The 15,160-nt window shown below is 52.3% G+C and overlaps 1 protein-coding gene across 1 annotated transcript; it reads right to left on the bottom strand.

Moving 5' to 3' along the window:
- Positions 1-1,326: 1,326 nt before the first annotated feature.
- Positions 1,327-13,370, bottom strand: LOC133171399 (A disintegrin and metalloproteinase with thrombospondin motifs 3). Its single transcript, XM_061304745.1, has 23 exons — positions 12,746-13,370; positions 12,034-12,087; positions 11,527-11,903; positions 9,494-9,635; positions 9,198-9,400; positions 8,044-8,127; positions 7,727-7,883; positions 6,119-6,224; positions 5,880-6,023; positions 5,677-5,809; positions 5,486-5,599; positions 5,156-5,304; positions 4,895-5,067; positions 4,684-4,817; positions 4,422-4,545; positions 4,281-4,361; positions 3,789-3,952; positions 3,534-3,699; positions 3,216-3,348; positions 2,940-3,147; positions 2,732-2,864; positions 2,552-2,647; positions 1,327-2,447 (listed from the first exon to the last, which is right to left on the bottom strand). Exons 1-23 carry the CDS (start codon positions 12,822-12,824, stop codon positions 1,996-1,998), a joined length of 3,606 nt encoding a protein of 1,201 aa, XP_061160729.1. The 5' UTR covers positions 12,825-13,370; the 3' UTR covers positions 1,327-1,995.
- Positions 13,371-15,160: the final 1,790 nt, after the last annotated feature.

Here is a 15,160-nt window from a genome sequence, read left to right as displayed (position 1 = left end):
TTACCGGTCAGGGACGTAATTTTCCGTTCATGAACGAATCAGTGACGCAACTTCCCGTTAACGACCGGGCGAGAGACTGTTGCCAACGGATCAGTGTGTAGGTCTTGTATTATAGAAAGAAATGTTGTATTATAGCAGTGCTTCTCAATTATTTTCTGTTACGCCCCCCCTTAGCAAGAAGAAAACTATTCGCGCCCCCCGCCTCCCCACCGTGACTATCCTAACTTGTCTTGTAAGTCGTAAAATGTTGCACTGTCGCAAACGTCACAGAAGTAACAATGAGAGCGCCACTGCCCCCTGCTGGGAAGATGCGCAATTACACTTTATTCTAGTACTGCAAAAAAAAAAGCCTGTTCCCCAGGGTCACACGCGCCCCCCCAGGTATAGCACGGCGCCCCCCAAGGGGGGCGCGCCCCACTATTTGAGAAGCACTGTATTATAGAAAGAAATGTGTTAATTACCAAGTAATCCATCCATTCTAATTGTATTGTTTGATGTGTATGGGTTGTTTCCACTGGATGTTAAATAAAAAAACAAACGGATCAGTGAGTGTGTGGGGGGTATTCGTTGAACGAATCAACGACGAACGATGGAATCCACATCACTACTCCAATCAAGTCACCGACAGACGTGACGTCAAGTTCGTCAATTTAAACTAATCTTCTTCGGCTACGCACACGCCACCCCGTGACTTCTCAGGATAACTACCACTACCATGGAAAGGCTTGCCTCGCTGAACACCTTTACACGCAGTAGAACTTAGAGAGGGTCCGTCAAGTATTTCCATAAACGTTGTAGAAATAAAAATTGAAAATCAAACTGATGCTGGACTTTTCTTTACTCGTTTCAGATGGCAAAATAGTAAAAAACTGATGACTGATGCTCTGCCCCCTATGTCAGTCCCATTACGCGCGCTGACCCTGGAAACGAAATGCACTTTCATGAAACATACACACACATACACACACAAATATATACAATCTGCATGGTGTACCTGCACCAGGTAATCCTAGGGCATAGTGTCAGATAGCCGTCCCACTTTGTAGTTGCTCTTGCGGATGTCGTGAATATGAAATTCCTGCTTGCAGTTATACCTGTACGCACACACACACACGCGCACACACACACACAACCTCCAATTGGCAATAAAAAGTGCAATAAAAGAGAGGCTTTTAAATGGTGGATGTGTCCCAGTCTGATGACGAGTATGCATGTTCAGAATCAAGCAAATCATAAAACGCCTTGCTCGTTAGCTTGCCTGACGACGACGTGATGTCGCCGCATCAACAATTTCCTCGCACCTCCTCAAATAGAAAGGTAAAGATGTTTTCTGTTGTTTGAGTGTTTTACTGTTTACAGAGGTACGTATACACGCAAAGACTCAATAAATATTCACGTTTTAAGCTTTTGGTTTGTACAGCAACTATACAAGAGCACCTCCGCGCGCACACACAAGCCACTTGCAGTATTATATATTTTTTGTACCTGACAGCCTCATTTACACTATTTACATTATTTGCAGAAAGAGTTAAAAAAAAAACGAAAAAAAAAAACAGTCCGAACATCTGGACATGTTTTTTTTTGTTTTGGCGTCAAAGCAGAAGCGAGCCGAGTGCGAAAAGCGCTGGTGGCGAACAAGAAGCAGTCCCGCTACCTGTCAGGAAGGGCAGAGAGGAACATTTGATAGCTTTGAAGGAGCAAAACCAAAAATGCCACTTTGGTCTTCTTCTGGATTCGACCAGAGACTCCACAAGTTCACATGACCGGTTCACGAGTAGTTCTGCTGCACTTGGGGTTCAAACAACGGTACAGTTTTCAAGGCACCTCGTTTAAACAGCACCGAGGACAGAGCCACCGATCCCACGTCGGTGGCTCTTTGGAGGTTGGATGAGGTAACCGTCATCGGTCTGCAGATTAAAAAAAAAAAAAAAAGACCGAGAGAAAGGCAGTCTTTTAAACGCCGCATTGTTTGAGATGACGTTGATGACGTTGTGTTCATCTGTGACTGGAGTTTCTCTCGGATCCGAAACGGTCCCTTCTTGACTTTGCGGCCAGTGGGCCTAAAGTGCTGCCGGACCTGCGCTCCTTCAGGGAGGCGTCGCCTGGAGGTAGAAGAGGCCCCGGGTCAGCGGTGCCGCCCGTGGGTGTCGAGGTGGCGACGGTAGACTGGGCGGGGGTCTGGGCGGTGGGCCGTGCCCGCCTGATGTCGCTTTCTGTGGTTTGTGTCGGATCGTGAGCAGTGAGGGAAACTGCATGAAACTTGCCGGAGGAATTGGTCTGGGGTTCTGCCGAGGCCTTGGCGGTGGCGTTGGATAGCTCGGGAGAGGCCGTGGACAGGTTCTTGTTGCATGACTCGCAACAGAGGTTGTTATATCCAGGGATGGAGCAGTAGCGCACAAGAACCTCCATTTGACAGAAGATGGATTTGTCCCCTTGGCACGCCTTGCCTAAGAGACATTTGATCACGTAAGATGCAAGAGTCGATTTGTTTGATAGACATTGGCCAGCTAGAAGGAATTAGGTGTCACCTCACATTGAAAAGGCGACTTACTTGACACGGTTTGATGACCCAACACGCTTTGGCGCAGGGCTTCATCTTGGATGGTCACATTGTCCGAGCCAAGAGGGGGCGGTGGTTGGTCTGGAACTACAAACACAAACTTGCTAGCATCCAGTAAAATAAACACATTGAGTCCAAAAAACACTTGGTTGGATATTTGCCTGAGTGTACCTGGGCACGGAGCGTCAAGTTTGCAGATGAGCACCGTCTCGGGTTCGTCTCCCTGGCACGTTCCTGGCGCGTTGTCCCCAGACTTGCACACCACCTGCCTTTGCCGGATGCCTTGTCCGCACGTCACTGAGCACTAGAGCGCATCGCGCAGACGCCGCTGGTTCATTCACTCATCCGAGAGCCAATTTCAAATTCGCCCGGGTCTCACCTGCGACCACGCCCCCGTCCTCCACTGGGCGGGGCACGCCGTGTGGTTGCAGGCTCGTTTGGGCGGTGGCCGTTCCCCGAAGCAGTGCTTGCTGTGGATGGGCCGGCCGGTGCTGTTGTGCAGCGCCTGCATGCAGCGCACCGTCCGGATCTGGAAACCTTGCTTGCCGCAGGTTTTGCTGCAGGCGCCCCATTCGTCCGCCACCCACCTGAAGGACACGCCGACACGCTTGCCTAGCATTCGTTGACTAGCGGGCGGGCGTCCATTGCGACTTACGCAGGCTGGCTGCACTCGTGGGCGTTGCATTGTTTGCGGATGGGTTTGGGTTTCTTGTTGCCATCGCACAAGTTGCGGTGCACCAAGCGGCTGTCGCTCTTCCTCCGGCAGCCGTATTTGGTGTACTGGATGCCTGAGGGAGCCAAAAAAAAAATCATGTGGAAGGAATGCCACTTTGTGTTCTCCACATTCCAGCTGAAATTATGGGACAATTTATCTGACCTCTTCAATTTTTGGGGCATGAACAATTTGTAATCTGGACATCTTTTTTTTAGGGAGTCTGTGTGTGTGTGTGTAGAGAGGAAGGCACTCACTGACCTCCGCCGCAAGCTTTGGAGCACTGCGACCAGCTCTTCAGCACCCACTCGTAGGAATCCAACTCGGCCAGAAGAACGTTGTTGTTGGTGATGAGAGGCAGAAGGTCCTCGTGGATGATGTACTTGTACGTCAGACTTATCTTGGCTTCCTCTTCCTGGGGAACAACCTGCCCACGGTAAATCCAAACCAAAAGCACGATTCAATCATGAGGAGCCAAACGTTGCCAGCTGACGGAATGCCCGCTCGCTCGCTGACCATCACGAAGATGCCTTCGTGTAGAGGACCGGAGGTTCGCAGAGTTTCCTTGCCGTCCTCGACGGCATACTCCCACTGCAAACCGTTCTCGATGAAAGTTCTTGACTGGGCGTCTTTGCTTTTTGCGTTGAGGATGAAGTCGCCGGTCACTTGATTCTTCACCGCTGGCAAGAGCACAATCACAACAGCACGTCACTTTCAGGGACGCCTCTGAGTTTTAACCCGTTACATCCCGCTGCGTTATAAGATCCCTGATCCTGCGGAGCGAATGGGTCGAGCAGGGGTCGCAAACTATTTGAAGCCCTTTGAGTCTTGACTGCCAAATATTTGTTCCCGCTTTGCCAGGATTATCCAACAAACAGCGAAACGGAAAATGAAAAATCGGCCGTGTCCCGCAGCAGGTTGATTTTGACCGCTTAGTTTTGCAGTCTCGACCTTTTCAACGAAAGCCCATCAAGCCTTCCAGTGTCAGGCGAGCCCCTCACTGCTCACCGATGACATGAGGGGAGGCGTCCTTCTCCTCGATGACGATGTGCCGGGCGCCCGTCGGGATGTCGAACATTTGTAGCATCCCTGCCGACACGTAGAGCCGGTCAAACACGAAGGGAGAACGGGAGCGTCGGCGGGTGTTACCGTTCTTCTTGGGCGTCTTGGTGAGCGTCAGCTTGACGGTGCGGCAGTGCGAGTTGTCACCCTCGCACACGCCGCATTTGTCCTCTTCCTTGTAAGAGCCCACCTCCTTGTCGCAACCCACGTGCTGCCGGGACCAAAGACCACAAGTCAAGACATCAAGTCTCATACGCACCGCGTGCCATAGCACGCTCGGGTCCAATATGCGACTAACGAGCAAAGTCGGACCCGGACGTGGTTGGAGAGCAAAAAGGTTTGCGCGTACCAGACAGTCTCCTCGCGCGCACACGCTGAAGTGGTCGGCGTAGCTGCAGCGGGTCCCGTCGTGCATCACCTGGTTCATGAAGACCACCTCGCCCGTTTCCTTGGACCTGCAGCTCAGCTCGCACTTGCGGCTCTCTGCCGACACGGCAACAACGGTGACGACAACCGTCATCTGAGCCGCGTGTGCCTCGCCGCTTTTGAGAGCCTCTTACCGTCCGGGTGCTCGTGAGGCAGCCAAGTGTGCTTCATGTTGTTGTGATACTTGTTGCTCCTCTGGAGGCACTGCTGAGCACGGAAGTCTTGGTAGGGGCCGACGCACTCCTCCGTGTTGCACATCTGGTAGTCGAAGGCGGAGCCCGGGCATTCGCGACCGCCGTACGCCGGCCTGGCACACAGCCACACAAACCTTTACAGTGCGCTCATCCCCAAGGGCAAGCTGAAGATAAACATGGCGGCGCCGGCCGTCCACTCACGGGGGGTCGGTGCACTGCCGGCTACGGGAGCGGACGCCGCCCCCGCATGTCCGCGAACACGAGTTGAACTTGGACCAGGCGCTCCAGTTGCCGTCGTGGCCTTGAGGCTCCTGGCTGGACCTCCATATGCAATGGCCTTTGAAGCACCACTTTGCACACAAAATAAGCCGGCGTCAAGAGCGCCACTTGTAAGCCCTTACTTGCAGAGCGGCTTCTCAAACTAGACGTTGCCATGTGAGACTTGCTGTTGCCAGGCTCTCACCTTGTTTTTAGCTACAAATGATCATAAATCAAACTCGAGAGCTTATGCCCCCCCCCCCCCCCACCGACCTTTCCGGGCGCGCATTCCGTTCCATCCACTGGTGGGCCTTTTTTGGTTTTGCAGAAGTACTGGTTGTCAGGGTGGCTGCACCACAACTGCTTGCAGGGGTCATACGTGCGAAACTGGAGGACGGAGCACAGGTGGTCGGCAGGGGAAAGGCGCGCCACGCCGCTGTTTGTTTTTTTTGTCTTGTACTCACGGCTGTGCACATCTTATAACCCACGCCAAAGTCAAAGCGGCACTGCTCATCCATGGAATAATTGATCCCGGGGAGCTCGGGAAGTTTGGGCCACTTGTGCTCAAAGGGATCGTCCAGCAGGCAGTCGTATGAGCTGAGGGGCGAAAGGGTACAATGCGGACCAGAGCGACTAAAGCAAAAGGGCCGGCTGGGCGGCAACGTACTGGATGTAGCGACTGAGCTCTTGCTTGCTGCAGCGGGACCAGTGGTAGCGGTGGAAAGCAGCCTGGACCAGCGGGGCCATGATGCTGCCCATGCCCGTCTCGTCGGCGCAGCGGTTGCCCTGCCCGTCGTGCTCCATCCCTAGCCTGCCGGCGGACGAGAGACAAAAACATTGAGTCGCCGCTGAACGTGAATGCAGAGGAGTGCTGTTGACCGCAACTCCCATGGCGGCGGCGCTCACACATGTCCCGTCTCGTGAGCGACCACAAAGGCGGAGGAGAAGCCGTCTTCGTGGTTGAGCGTGCAGCTCTTCAGCGGGTGGCACATGCCCGTCACCGGCGCGTAACCTGCCCAACAACAACATGAGCTCATTATGAGGCACGCCTGACCTTTGCGTAGACACGGCCACAACAAGTCGATGTGCATTTTTGGTTTGTTTCTGTGCAAGATGGAGATGGACTGATCGTAAGTAGCGAGCCACCTCGGGCTTGACTCAATCTCAAAGGCGCAGCCGGTCGACAATAAAGCCAAAAAGATGAAAACGTGACCAAGCAAAGCACACGGACATCAATCAACTCGATCAAGAGGTGTGCAGGGCTGCCGCTTCTGTGATGGTTTTTGGCATGCAGCTAAAAGAGCAGAAAAAGGGAGGCGAACATTAAAAAAAGAAGGAAAAAAAAGCCAGCGGAGCTCTGAAGAGGCTGAGCGCCGATGCCATTGCAGTATTTCTTTGCAGACCTGCGCGTGACTCCAATGCCATTTTTTTTCAAGTGGCAGGCAAATGCAAAGAGTTCAGGAGGATGCAGATGTTTTCCCTTTGTACACAAAAGCCACGGCGGCGGCAGCAGCACAGTCAAAATAAAGCGCTCGAGCGAAGACAAAGATGCTCCTTGACAAACAGTTGCAGAAAATGATTTGCTTGCTATGCGGCTAACCGACAATACCAGCACAGGAACCAAACGGTTGATTGCACAATGAAAGTATAATGAGGTTTAATGTTCCCTGGGAATTTATGTATTTGAAGACAGAAGCTCCTGCCTTCAAGTCAAACTTTGACAAGGCGGTGCAATGTCTGCTTAGCAAGGACGAGACCCCGTTGGTCAGGCGGCGGTCCTTCCTCAAAGTCGTTCCGGCGAGGCGGCGCCGGTTGTTGTGATCGCAACAAGGCCGTTGCCGAGGCAATAGCAGCCACGGCAGGTAACAACGTGACCTCGCCTCCCAAACGTGACACGTGCGCTTGAACAGATTACAAACTTGAGCACAGAGGAAGTTTTGTTGCGACTGGCCAGACTTGAAAACATGGATGATGTCAAACGGAGACGTGCACATACTTGAGCCGCGGAAAGGTTGCGCTTGTGTGAGAAATGATTCTGATTTTTCACTCCATGCCAAAAACGTTGACTGAATGCACTTTTTGCACCAGTGAAGGGGGGCGGGCGTCCAGTCCGGGTTCCGGAGAGCCGCTCGCTCAATTGACCAGTCGCTAAACGGCTGTCATAGGCAATTTTTCAATTTTGTCAATTTTTTTTGTTTAGATTATTTGTTTTTTTTAGAAAAAATTGCACATAACTGAGGTTAAACAAAAGAAATGAATTTTGTTTTAGTTTAGCTATAAGTTAGGGGGGAAAAAAAGTTCCGTAATATCAAACTAAAGGGAGATCTTTGACCTTATAACTCCCATATATTTTGGCACTAAAAGCGCTCCATTTTTCCATCCGATGCCTTAGCCGGTTAGCGAAAGGTCAACTGTCAAAGGGCGTTGGATGGGCGCCTGGCCCTTCCCTTACCTCCCCAAGCAGAATTCAGCAGTCAGTCTGCACAGGCCTCGATCGAGAGTCGAATACAGTACCTTGCATACCTGCGGGACCAAAATCTTGCCTGGTGAGGAAGATGGCGTGGTCATGGTAGTCGGCGTGGTCGGGGTCGGCGCGCTGCTGCGTGTTGGCCCAGCGGCACACCTGCTCCAGGCTGCGCGATGGGCTGCCACGCTCGATCAGGTTGATGGACTGCGTCAGCCAGCCCGCCCGCCCGCCGCCACACAACGCAAAAGCAACATGGCTTACACCCGCTGGGCGTCAAGCAAACCCTGAACTCATTCATTGCTTCAACTTAGCACTGATCTCACAAGACAAAGTTGAAATATGAAAAGAAGATTTTCCGTCTCACCTGCCTGTAGCCGACCATGATCATGCGCACCAGGACGATGTTGATGCTGGTTCCCAAAGACTCATCGTGGTAGATTTCATCAACCTGGAAGTAAGTAAGGCTATGTCAGCGAGGGGACTCCCTTCAACACCGTCAAAGTACTCGTCTATGTACATTGGCGAGCATTTGGCGCTGGGTGTAAAATGCTTAGCAAGCACTCCACTAGCGAATATGGAAGTTGCATATGCACACCGCCGCCCCCATTTCCAGATGTAAGTTCCTGCTATGTGCTTGAGGGGGCCAAGCGCACCAGGATAATTGCAAAGCCAGGCGGAACACACACAGGGGAGGAAGGGCGGCCTGCAAACGTGAGAAGCAGCTGCAGGCGTCCCAGCTTGTACGCAGCATCGTATCTCGCTCGCAACAAGGCGGCCATTGTGCACCTCAATGGGCCACCTTGCTCTCCCGCATACGGGATGTTCACTAATCAATTCGCGGAGAGCCTTCCTCCAGGTGGCACCACGGAGGAGGGGGGGATTTAAGAGGGCACAGCTCAAGTGGCTTACATGCTGATATTTGTTTGGGAGAATGCCGATTCAAATGGAAAGGCAGACGCCGCAGGCGTTGGGGTTCAATCGTCAGCAGCGGTGCAGTGTCCAAGTATTTTGTGAAGCTAAAGCAGCGGTAGAGGAGAAAGAGAACTCGTGCCACACGATGGTGTTTTGGCACAAGTGTACTGACGAGTACTTGAGTGACAAAGCGTGACGGAATTTTGCTGTTAGAGCGGCAGATTCTCCACACCTTTAATTAGGCAACATTGGTAAGTAGAGACGGTGTCAGGCTGCCCTCCCAAGCGTTTCCATGATGGAACTCAAATCAAGTTTTTAATTAGGCCGGCCGCTGCGGCTTATCAGACCACCGTGCGGGCGGGCTCTGGCTGGTAACTGTCACCGAGTGAAACCGGCGCCCTGTGAAAATCTGACTCGTGGGATTTGGGACAGCTAAGAAGATTATGGTGGCAGGAGCTGCTCGAGCCCACGATGAATGAGCTGAAGAGTTTTTTTTTTTTCCTTCAACGTCGTCTCTAATCCATAAACAGTGTGAAAAAGAATAGCCGAGGCGCGGTGGAGGGAAAATGACACTTCACGTGCGAGGAACCCAACGACCCGACTTACGATGTTCATGAGGGTCAGCACGTAGTTCTGGACGTGCTCCTTGCCGTGGAATCGCACCACCGAGTCGTCCACGGCCAGCAGCACCTCCATGTTGTAGTCGTCCTTCTGGGCGTGGCGGCGCTTGCGTTGTGGCTCCGCCGCGTGGCGCCAAAGCAGATCCGCGGCCGCCGGCAGCTCCGCCACCGCCGTGCCAAAGTCGGACACTGTCGCGAGAGAGCTCGTATTCATTCAGTCGATCTTTTTCCACACTTAAGAATTTTTTTTCAACCCTGCTCTTTCAGGTGTCGGGGACTCACCTTGATTGCGGAGCTCGTCGCCGCGCTTGAGGGACGAGCGGCGGTAGACCACGTGCACGCGTCCCTCGGACTCGGCGTCCCGCCGGCCCCTCTCCAGAGGTTCGATGAAGAACTCGCCGTCATCCGTGCGGATCAGGCCTGCCTGCAAAGAACACAAAGCGCACGGCTTGCTCAGCAGGCAACCTTCTGCCAAAAAGCAAAGACATATTTTCATTTTGAGACGTCAGACAGCAGAGCAGAGCAGAGGCGAAAATTGGGTTGCGGGAAACGCCAAGTCATACTTCCTCTGCGTTTCATCAGGGGGAGGGGAAGGGTGGAAAGCGAGGCAACATCTGGACAGCGCAGCAGAGTGTAAACATAAGCACGCCTATGGAAGTCTGCTTCGGCTGTCGGGTTCGGGGAGGGGCGGCAAAGGCGAGCGAGAGGACGCCGCGAGACGCTGATCATGATTGGTCATGATTGGACAGATGGGTAGTAGCAGCAGCATCAGATGATGACGGAATGCTACTTTTATTGCTACATTTTCACCCGGGGCACTAACTCCCTCAATGCGCTACTGACCTTTCTTTACAAGGCCCAATTTCACATCCAACTGGGAAAATGCAGCCACAGCTCAGAGCCCCATTGGCTCGCACGCAGCTGCTGACATCACTCACAACACCACCGACTAAAGTACTTTAGCAATTACACAATGTATTTGTGCTTGCTACAATACAGTGCTAGCAAAATCAATCAGGGTGATGTTCGGCGATGGTGCTTGAGTTTGACACCTTGAAGGTGGCGGTTGCTAGGAGGCCCTGTCCTCTTTTCAAGCCTTCGCACACAAATAGACCTCTCATTACCTTGTTACACGTGGCCTCCCTCCGTGCGCCAGCTGCGCACGTGCAGCAAATAGCACGCGCGGCGTCAGCGGCGGTGGAACCGACATCACCAATCGATGCTGCCGTGAGCTTGGAAAATAGCAGCCGTACGGCTGCGAGGTGTCAAATCGGCTGGAAAATAGGAACGTCTAGCACCTCGGGGACCTCATTCCAGCTGCAGGGAAAGGTGGCAAAAACACTCACGCGCTCTACTTCGGAAAAAGTACTTTAGGAGAAAGAAAATTCCGAACTCGTTCCTGATTGGGCCAATTGCGAGTGTTGCACAAAGCACGAGCAAGCACTTGGTAACTTGCCAGCGATTGCATTTCTATAGGCCAAATACAGCTCGTCTCTTCTCCAAGTAAGGGAAGTCCTCAAAACAACATGAGAAGGCCCCTGCCCGCATTCTTCCCTCTTTCATCAGCCGTCTCTGCACACATCCAGCAGACTTTGTCATTTCGATCGCCGCGCGACACCCCCTGCGTGCAGAGACAAGTCCGACCGTACGTGAGACGCCACAGGGAGGAAATAGGCAGGCAGGCAGGCAGGTGTGACTCAGAGCCTGAAGGGCTTGGCCACATATGGTCTAACGCGGGCTGGAATGGAGAGCAATACGTCAGTACACAAACCGGGTATGTCTACAGTACTTTTGCTTCTTCAAGGGAGAAGTTGGCCAAGTGGAACATGGAAAGCATGAAAGCATTTTCCAAAGCCCGCACAAGCGTTGGACTGCCTTTGAGCGTCAGGCTGCGATCAAGTTACACAATTGACGGAGCACGCGTTCAGTGAAGGTGGGTGCCGATCAGAGTGCCAAAGCCATCTGGATCTCATTTAAGGGCTAATTAGTGTCATTTGACATCCTGCTAATTAGCATGTGCGCTACTTCACGTTGTACTTCATCAATTTGCATCTGTTGACTGGCTTTGCACTTCGATGCAGCAGGTTCTGATGAGCCCAAGGCCCGTGCCCCCCCTCTGTCGGCACCACCTTGCTGGGATTTGCTTATTTGCCTTTTGCTGGATGGAAGACTTTCTGTGGTTAGCAGGCTCCTTCTAAAGTGACTCAAAACACAAAAACATTCTCCTGATTCTCCAAGCCATAGTGAGCTTGTTTACTTTGGTGTGCGTGCGAAGAAGCCGTGCGAAGAAGCCGTGCAGTGCAGCGCTTACTTACCAGTCCGTCGCAGTTGCTTATGGCCACGGCGGCGTGCGGCACGTCGCTCACGTCACCGGTGAAGATGCAGTCGGCGCGCAGCCGCTGCTCCCCCTTGGTCTGGAAGTCCTCCTGCCACTCCAGCCAGGCCCCGGGGGCCACCAGCCTCCGGTTGGCCCTCAGCCTCAAATGCAGCTCTTGTCCGAAGACGGTGACGTTGAAGAATAACAACGGGGAGTCCGAGGAGCCCAGGGAGGCGTCACGGGCCACCCTGGTCCTCCTCCTCCCACTGCTCCTTTCCTCGTCCACAGACAGCACGTGAGACTTGAAGCGGCCGCGGGAGTCGGTGCTGAATGGAACCATGAGGTCGTAATCGTTTAACTTGCCGGAGAGATTTTCTGGAGGGAGCGTCAAAAAGTCACATGACGCAATGGACATGCCCAAGTATTCGCGGCGCTTCTCACGACGACTGTGAACAGCTGAAGGCAGTGGCGGTGGAAGTTGAGGATGGACTCGACGGCCACTTACCGCGTATCCCTGCAGCGACCGACAGCTCCAGTGTATCTGCGCCTTTTGCTGGATCTGCACCCAAAGGCAATTTGGTGGAACATAATGGAACATTTCCTTTTTGCAGACTATGTCATCGACCTCGGCCCGCTCTTTAGTCCCGGATCTGCAGTAAAACGTCATTTTGTGGACATTCTTGCCTGACGGAGTGACTGCGCCAACTGTCTAAGTGGCACATGTAAGGGAACCCCAGTCCCACTCCTGATTCACAAGCGGAGATCTTCTGAGTCAGGTGTGTTGCAGCAGGGCGTGAGACTCGCGGGAAAAGAGGCCGGATGTGACCTCTCTCCGATTTGCACTAAAATTTGTTTTGTGGAAATCGTCAACCTTCTTTACCTAACTATATTGTAATGTTTAATGTTTTTGTGTGTTAGTTACTAAGTAGCTAGCTAGCAAACCGGCTGATTTCCCACGGCAGCATAAACTCAAGCCCCGGACTTGCATATTTGTCTGGCTCAACAATTCTGTGAACATAATGTAATGATGCTTTGCAACCTCCACCATGACTGTCTATTGAGACTCGAATGTGGGCGACCTTATCCAGACCTTCACCGACATTCAATTTTTCTCTCTCTTTTTGGCACAAACTTACTGAGCGAAAGAGTTAACGCACATTCCACATCGTGCAAAGATTTAAAGAGCGCCTATTTGCATTGAATGAAAAGCCACTCACCAAATGTCCCTGCAGCAAAAGAAAGCTCCAGCAAAAGTTGACTGAGTGAAAAGCACATGAGAACGTGCACGTGCCCCATAGCGGAGGCTTTGAAGCGCCGCTTTTTCTCCTTTTGTTGTTGTTTTGATTTCAACGCGTAAAGTCGTCAAAGCGGATTGCCGGCGAGGACGCGGCAGCTTGTCCCGGCGCCCGAGTCTGCGAGCTGCGCGCAGTCTCTCGGCCTGTGCTGAGCGCCACAGACCGACGCTGGGCCATCCGTGTGGGAGGGGGGCCCGGCGGGGAGGAATGACCGACGGACGCACGGACGGACAGACTGCCACCGGGCCCGGTGCGAGCGAGCAAATGACCGGGGAAGGAGCAAGAAAGTTGCCTTGCCCTGTAATCCAGCCTCCGAGTTCCCCTCGTGAACTTTTCACAAAGTCAACGCTCGCTCCCGCTGCAGGAACATCTGCGAGTCGTGCAAGCGCCGCTGCGAGCTCACTTGGCTGTGTGCTGCGCAGTCCACGCACGCACACACACACACACACACACAATAGTGAGTGCGAGTGCCTGTATGTGTGTGTGTGAGAGAGAGTCTGTGCTCCACGAAAAGCAGCGCCTGCCTTCCGTCCTTTCCAGACAAGCGCATATTTAACCAAGCCTGGAAAAAAGCAAACAGAAAAAAACAATCCCCAACCTGAAGAACAAGTAACAACGGGAAAAATATTTCATAAGTGGTCAAAAGAGAGGAATGGAAACTCACTGACATGCACACGTCACTTTAATAATAACCACTATAGCAAACAGAATAATAATTAAAGTTTTTCAGGGTCTCCGCGTCCCAATATTTATGGAGCTGACCGTGGAAGAAGTGCGATATGGGAAGGATGACGCTTTGTGCGCTTTTTCCGTCCCGAGTGCATTCCGCAATCTAGCCTAGCGTTCAATTAGAAGCTTGTTGGGGCAAATGACTGCCTGCGCCATCCAAGCGACTGCTGTGGTTTGCTGCACGCACACATATACACACACGGAGAACAGGAGGAAGAGAAAGAAAACGAAGAATTTCCACATCCAAACTTCACGTCAGACATCTGCTCCCCTCCCGGGATGTAATTAATCCCACCAACTTGGAAAGATTCGCTTCTGGCCTTGATTAGCACAAGCGGGCGTCTTTGACACCGTCAGCTGAAAAGTGCCAGCGTGCTGAGAAAATATGCATTTTTTTGAGGGGGGGTTGGAGACAATGCAAAGCAGCTGCACGTCTTGTTGTGCCGAGTGGCAAAGCCAGCGACTTGTGTAATTCTGCCTGTCTGGCCTTGACCCGCCCGTGGACACTGACAGCTTCAGTGTCCAAAGGCCAAAAAAATATGTTTGGACACTATTTCAATGTCGACTCTCAAAACTAATTACTGACTTGCTATATGGGCGTGTTGACATATTTTTTTGCGTGGGCCATAAACTTTGGCACGTATAGGACACGCTGACTTGGGAAGGAACGGATTTCGGTATTCCTACATCCGGCAAAGGTTTTTCATTAACTTGTGCAGCCAGGTGTGTAATAGGTGAATTTGAGCATCTTAAATTTCAGATTACAACGATCTTTTGAAAACAATGTCGGCGTGCGTCGCCTCTCACCTCCCGTCCGTCTGTTTTGTGACATCCTCCGGCCACCTCCCGCCTGTCAATGGCGCCCATTGTCCACCGTAATCTTGAAACCCTTCACCACCTTCGGGTCGGGTTTCACGGCGTAGCGGATCACAAAGAAGCTTTCAAAGAGAAGGAAGGGGGCCTTGTAGCATCCGAGGCGCCCCCGCCCCCCTCTTTGCACTTGGTGTTATACTGCGGCGGTTAGTAAAAAAAAAAGTGGCATCAAACACATCTAATCTATACGATACACGTCGGGATATTATGAGAAAAGGGCTTTGTCATTTGAGGAGAATGAAGTTGAAAACAGCCAGAATCAAATCATAGAATGACCAGCAAAAAAAGTGGAAAAATTACTTTGAGAGTTCTGCTGCAATAACATACCGCCCACATTCACCCCCTCGCCCCAGGACAACTTCCTCACTGCTGAGATAAGACAAGATGGGAAGCGAGCCGGGGTATCCGACTTTCAAAGAGCTCGCCGGGGGACACTTTGGGACGGAGAGCCGTCCACATGAAAAAGCCGAGCCGGCCAGATTAGGGCGTTTGATCCGGCTAAGCTCCTCATTACGGCCGAGCCAAGACGCCAGCGCCGAGCCCGTCGAGCCGGGGGTGACAAAGCCGCATCTGTCTGCCTCCTCGCATCAAGAAATGAGACAGCGAGATACCCGCACTACCAGATGAGCAGGCGATAAGTCGCCAGGGAGGCCACAAAAAAAAAAAAAGGAAAAACATGAGGACAGATAATATCACGAGAAATAATTACTGTCATTCAATGAGAATAAAGTCAAA

This window comes from Syngnathus typhle, linkage group LG18 (assembly GCF_033458585.1).
Source record: "Syngnathus typhle isolate RoL2023-S1 ecotype Sweden linkage group LG18, RoL_Styp_1.0, whole genome shotgun sequence".
NCBI lineage: Eukaryota > Metazoa > Chordata > Actinopteri > Syngnathiformes > Syngnathidae > Syngnathus > Syngnathus typhle.
Note: the sequence above shows the minus strand (reverse complement) of the source record. Positions and strands in the feature narration are given on the sequence as shown.

Excerpts from the sequence above, each read along its gene's own strand:
- LOC133171399 (XM_061304745.1), bottom strand. The coding sequence starts at position 12,824 with ATGGGGCACGTGCACGTTCTCATGTGCTTTTCACTCAGTCAACTTTTG. Across the intron at positions 5,600-5,676 it reads GTTATAAGATGTGCACAGCC|TTTCGCACGTATGACCCCTG; the intron begins GTGAGTACAAGA and ends TCCGTCCTCCAG. Across the intron at positions 4,546-4,683 it reads GCGCGCGAGGAGACTGTCTG|CACGTGGGTTGCGACAAGGA; the intron begins GTACGCGCAAAC and ends TGGTCCCGGCAG.